Source organism: Echinops telfairi, unplaced genomic scaffold, assembly GCF_000313985.2.
Source record: "Echinops telfairi isolate 266 unplaced genomic scaffold, ASM31398v2 ScPeMD7_7469;HRSCAF=8507_0, whole genome shotgun sequence".
Taxonomy (NCBI): Eukaryota; Metazoa; Chordata; class Mammalia; order Afrosoricida; family Tenrecidae; genus Echinops; species Echinops telfairi.
The window spans coordinates 42,544,390-42,549,854 of NW_022111372.1; the positions used below are offsets into that span (position 1 = coordinate 42,544,390).

At 34.5% G+C, this 5,465-nt stretch overlaps 1 protein-coding gene across 1 annotated transcript in view; it reads left to right on the forward strand.

Moving 5' to 3' along the window:
* LOC101651610 (olfactory receptor 2G6-like) overlaps positions 1 to 5,056 on the forward strand; it is a 6,553-nt gene extending 1,497 nt beyond the window's left edge. The window contains exon 2 of the mRNA XM_004697258.2: positions 4,159 to 5,056. Within this exon, the coding sequence (XP_004697315.2) occupies positions 4,159 to 5,056 (898 nt within the window). The remainder of the gene's footprint in view (positions 1 to 4,158) is intronic.
* Positions 5,057 to 5,465: the final 409 nt, after the last annotated feature.

The following is a 5,465-nucleotide window of genomic DNA, read 5'->3' on the forward strand; positions in this document are numbered from 1 at the left end:
GATGACAGCAAATGTACAAATGTGCTGGAAAAAACGGATATATATATTGATTATGGTAAGAGTTGTCCAAGCCCCCAATAAAATAATTTTTAAAAATAAGGAAAAAAGAAACTAGGTCAAAAGTTTGGCTTTTCATTCTCAATGGTAGTGAAATCCTCTACTTTTCTTTGAGGTGGGTTAATTTAAGCCCAGTTGAATGGCAAAACTGTGAATATTCCACCTTGTTTTTTTATGCACTCTGCTTGCATGGTGCTATCCATCATTTGGTGAGAGTTGGAAAAACTGTGGATGTAAGTGGCATATCAAGTAAGTCATTGCTCCATGCCTTAAGAATGAAATCATTTGTGTCTGTTTGGTGTTCTATGTGGTAATTAGAAAGAGTTTTCTTTTTTGTCTAACATAACTTTTAAAACATTGTAACAATATCAAAATAATTTTTAATAATATTAGATTATAAAAATTCTTTTGTATAAACTGTGCTGTAATGAACTTCAAAATTATTTTTTAGAAATCATCATAAGCTGTGAGGTAACTAAGGATCTTTATGGTATATTACATGATTTGTAAATTCATTTAGAAGCAATCAATATCAAAAATTCTTATACTTTACATTCACATTCTAGTAAAAATTATCAAATTATGTTTTAATTGTTTAATATATTACACTTGTGTTGTTTAGTTTTGTACTTTCTTCATATAGTTTATTATTGATTGTCTGGATTGTTTAAATTTAAATTTTTTAATTAAGCATTCACTATTAGATTTTATATATTTATTTCCTGGTTAACCACTTTACTGAAGAGTGTGAATATTTGTAATAGATTTTCAGTTGGTTTTCTTGAATTGTATAAATTAAAATGTCATTACCAACCCATCAAAATACTTATCTGCTGTTTGTAGCATCTGTGCCACCTCTTATTGTTTCAGTCCATTGTTAAATTTCTAAAATAAAATTAAATACTATTTTAAGTAACCATAATTCATATTCCCTAAGTAATTCCTAGCTAACTGCACACTGGTGAACACAGGTAGTAATTACTTCCTTGGGATTCTTTGCCCTTGTGACCTCAGCCAAGTAAACATAACATAGATGTCTCTTTGTGACTCTCTCATTATTTTATGTCAAAAACAAGACTCTCTTCTTTTTAGAAGCATAAGCATTTGCCCTTTCCTGGTGTCTGCTTTTGAACCTCAGGTAAAGGACATTAGTTCTTCTCTCCACAGTGACCATATTTTCTCTCCATGTGTAATGTCCGTAAATCTCATGAGGAGAGACTCAAACACTTATATGATAAATAAATAAAGCATTAAACCATTCTACTATTAATCCATTAGTCAAAGATGAATAAAATTTCTGTTTATCTGTTTAGTTTTCTGGCAGATACATACATATTTCATTTCTTAAAATTGATTAAGTTAATTATTCATCTAATGAGGCAAAATTACCAATCTCTTTAGTAAATTGCATGGAAGAAATACTATCTTGAAACAATGCTATTTGGACAAAATATCAACATTGCAATTCTCTCCTCTTAAACAATGAATATGAATTATAGAAAAACAAAACTATGCATCTAATTTATAATAAGATTAAAATTTGGGAACCATTAATCAATTTATTGAAAACATTATTCAAAAACGATAATAAGCCTGATGTTCATTGATTAGCATAACTAATTTTTACAGTAGCCAAACACTATCTATTTATTGGAGTCTACATCGTGCTGTTGTATACATTTCTCTTGCCAATAAGAAGCTTGGAAATGAAAGCATTTGGGAAAATTCAGAAGCAAAATAATCTTAAGGTAAATGTCTTTCCTGATATCTAGTTTCACACAGTGCAGTCAGAAAAATGTGAAGACAACAGTCTTTATGTTGTTCCACCCACCGAGCAGCTCTGTGGGCACGTGGGAGACCAGATCGTGGAGGGTACTGTCAACCTTCTGAGAGTCCTGCCACTTTTAAGCTGAAACAACACCCAGCAGATTTCCTTAGGTCTAGTTAGTGTAACTTTTATTTTGAAATTTTGAAAAACAAATGATATCATTTTTAATTTAATTTTTAGAATTAACTAATAATAGGGAAAATGTGAGAATGGATGTCAAATATGAAGTGTGTGTGTGGGATTGATTTGTCTAATTAGAGATGATAAGAGAGGCTACTGTGCAAAAGTGAGTTGCAAGAAAGAGCTTTTAGAAAAAGAAAAGCAGAGAAGTGAGAGAGGAAATAATGGACAAAGGCATTTAGTTTGGGAAGATTTAATTATGCAACTAATACATACCTCAGTCAAATTTCTATCTTATACTCAAGTATAAAATCCGCTAAGGAGTCTGAAAATTCATTAGTTTCTCCTTTCTTAAAGATGCTTGTATTATGTTTGGCACAGCTAACAGGAATGTATGTAAATATTTAATATAGAAGTTAGTGTGTGACAAATATAAGTTGCTTTTTACAGACTTAAACACACATTACAACACAGAAACTTTCAGAGCAAGGCATGCTGAAACCCACTTTTACCTAAACATTTTATCAACGGAGAAAATGCTAATCAACTGACATTTTGAAGTATTACTAGGATCTACATGAAAGTGATGGTAGTGAGACAGGACAATTAGAGATAGAGGAGGTAAAGAATGAAGTTGAATATGATGTTCCATTTTCAACCAAGGTTCCTGAAAAAAAAAAAAGAAGGTATTATTATGGTAAGAGTTCATCACCACAGCTTGTATACTCACTGTTGAATGCACATATTTACACAGACACATACTAGAAACATATTCACAGTGTCAAAATTGGTACAGCTAGAGATGAAGATGTGGTGTTATCAGCAAATAGTTAATAGAAGATGTGACTGATGAGAAAGTTCATCAGTATTGCTAAAAAGAATAGAATATCAAAAACTGAAATATTATTCCAAGGGGAAGGAAGAAGGAGTGTGAAATTTGATATGTGAAAGATACCGCAGTAGAGGGATAACAAAAGTGCTTAGAATTTCATAATGGATAGAGTTTAAAGAATAACAGTATCTAGCCTAATTTATTGCTAACAGTCATGAAACATACTGATAGTGAGACCAGTTTACTGGATTTATTGTGCAGAGATCCTTGTCAGTTTTATGAGTTCTGTTTCAGGAGATCAAGTGAATAGAAATCACATTTAGAATATGGCTCAAAATGAAAATTCGTCTACATAGATAATGAACAAAAATGGACTGATGGAAAAATGTACCACTGTACCCTTCAGATTGTATGTAGTGGATAGGTGCTGTCATGTCAGTTCCAACTCATAGTGACCCTATGGGCAACTGAATTGAACACTACTGGTTGGTCTGACATGATCCGCACAATTGTTGTTATATTTAAGCTCATTGTTGCAGCCACTATGCAAATCCATCTAGTCTAGTCTTCCTCATTTTCATTGTCCTTCTACTTTCCAAGCATTATGTTATCTCCAACTACATGTCCAAAGGACATGAGATGATGTCCCATCATCCTTGCTTCTAAGGAGCATTTATTTGTACTTCTTCCTTCACAGAACTTTTGGTTCTTTTGGCAGTCCATGGTATTTTCAATATTCTTCACCAGCACCAGATTCAAATGCATTGATTCTTCTTTGTGCTTCTTGATTCAATGCCCAACTTTCACATGCACATGAACTATTGAAAATACCATGACTTTGGTTAAAAGCACAGAGTGCTCCTTGGAACTTATATAACTTTACAGCCTCATTTAGAATGGGTGAACAGGAAGTACAGAAAAGAACAGGGCCAAATGAAATCTAAGGGCATTGTTAATTATCACATAGGGAAGACATATGGATGTTTGGAAGCAGAGGTAAAGAAATAGAGATGTGGCAGTTATATATACTGTGGATGTAAAAGATGAGTGAAAGAAAAACACTGAGGAAAGCAGTAGAATATAGTGCTGGTGGGTCATGAAAGCAGGGTGAGAATGTAAATTTGTTAACAATTATTTACACTTCAAGAATTTAAAAAAATCTCAGAAATATGTTCTTATTATCTCTTTAGTATGAAAAAAATGAAAAATGTTGAAAGTATACATTTCTGTTCATCTCAAGAATCCATTTGTGACAATATGTTTCTCTCTTGGCAGAAATGCAATGAAAAATAATGGTAAACCTAAATATCAGCTTTTTCAGTGGATTTTTTCTGCTTGGCTTCTCTGGTCATCCTTTACTGGAGATGACCCTTTTTGTGATCATTGTGATTTTCTACTTGCTGACCCTGCTTGGCAATATGACCATAATTATTTTGGCTTGTCTGGATTCCAGACTCCACACCCCTATGTACTTTTTCCTTAGTCACTTGTCTTTCATGGACCTCTGCTACACTACAAGTACAGTGCCCCAGCTGTTGTTTAACTTGAGGGGCCCAGAGAAGAAGATCACTTATGGTGGTTGTGTTGGGCAACTCTATGTAGCCTTGTCAATGGGCTCTACGGAGTGCATCCTTCTTGCAGTTATGGCTGTTGACCGCTATGCTGCTGTGTGCCGGCCTCTGCACTATGCCATTATCATGCATCCGCGCTTTTGTTTGCAACTGGTGGCCATGACTTGGCTGACTGGTTTGGTCAGTTCATTGGTGCAAACTGTGCTTATCATTCAGGTACCCTTGTGTGGACGGAACATCATAGACCATGTCTTCTGTGAAGTGCCAGTTCTCCTCAAACTCTCCTGTGTGGATACAACTGCCAATCAGATGGAGCTTTTCTTGGTTAGTGCAGTTTTACTCCTGGTACCCCTCTCTCTTATTCTTATTTCCTATGGCTTCATTGCACAAGCGGTGTGCAAGATCAGGGCATCTGAAGGACGCCAAAAAGCTCTGGGGACTTGCTCTTCCCACTTAGTTGTGGTATTCCTTTTCTACGGCACTGCTATTGCTATGTATCTGAAGCCTCATTCTACCACCTCCCAGGACCAGGACAAGTTCATGGCCTTATTCTATGGAGTTGTCACGCCAACTCTAAATCCTTTCATCTACACTTTACGAAATAAAGATATGAAAGGAGCCCTGAGAAAGATGATGGGGAAAGAGTAAAGAAAAGGCAACTGGAGACAGGTTTAATGAAGGAAGAAGGCAAAAGACCACAAACTACCATGAGATACTTTTAAATCTGAAAATGGTAATGTCTGTTTTATTCCTAAGCATCTCACTCATTTCAGAACACACAAACACACAGACATTTGTATACAGCTTCAAAAAGTTCATAGAAAAATTCCATTATCTTTCTATTCCATTTATACAAACTTCTTGAATCCCCGTCCTACGTACTACACATTGATATATGAACATGTATATGTTACTTTATGTCAAACCTTCAAGGGTTGGATAACTAAGGTAAACTAAGAATAACTATCTTGACTCTGTCTATGACTAGTTTTATGACTTTGGGTAACTAATTTATTTTCTTTCATGACTATTACTAAAATATTCAATCAATGCAACT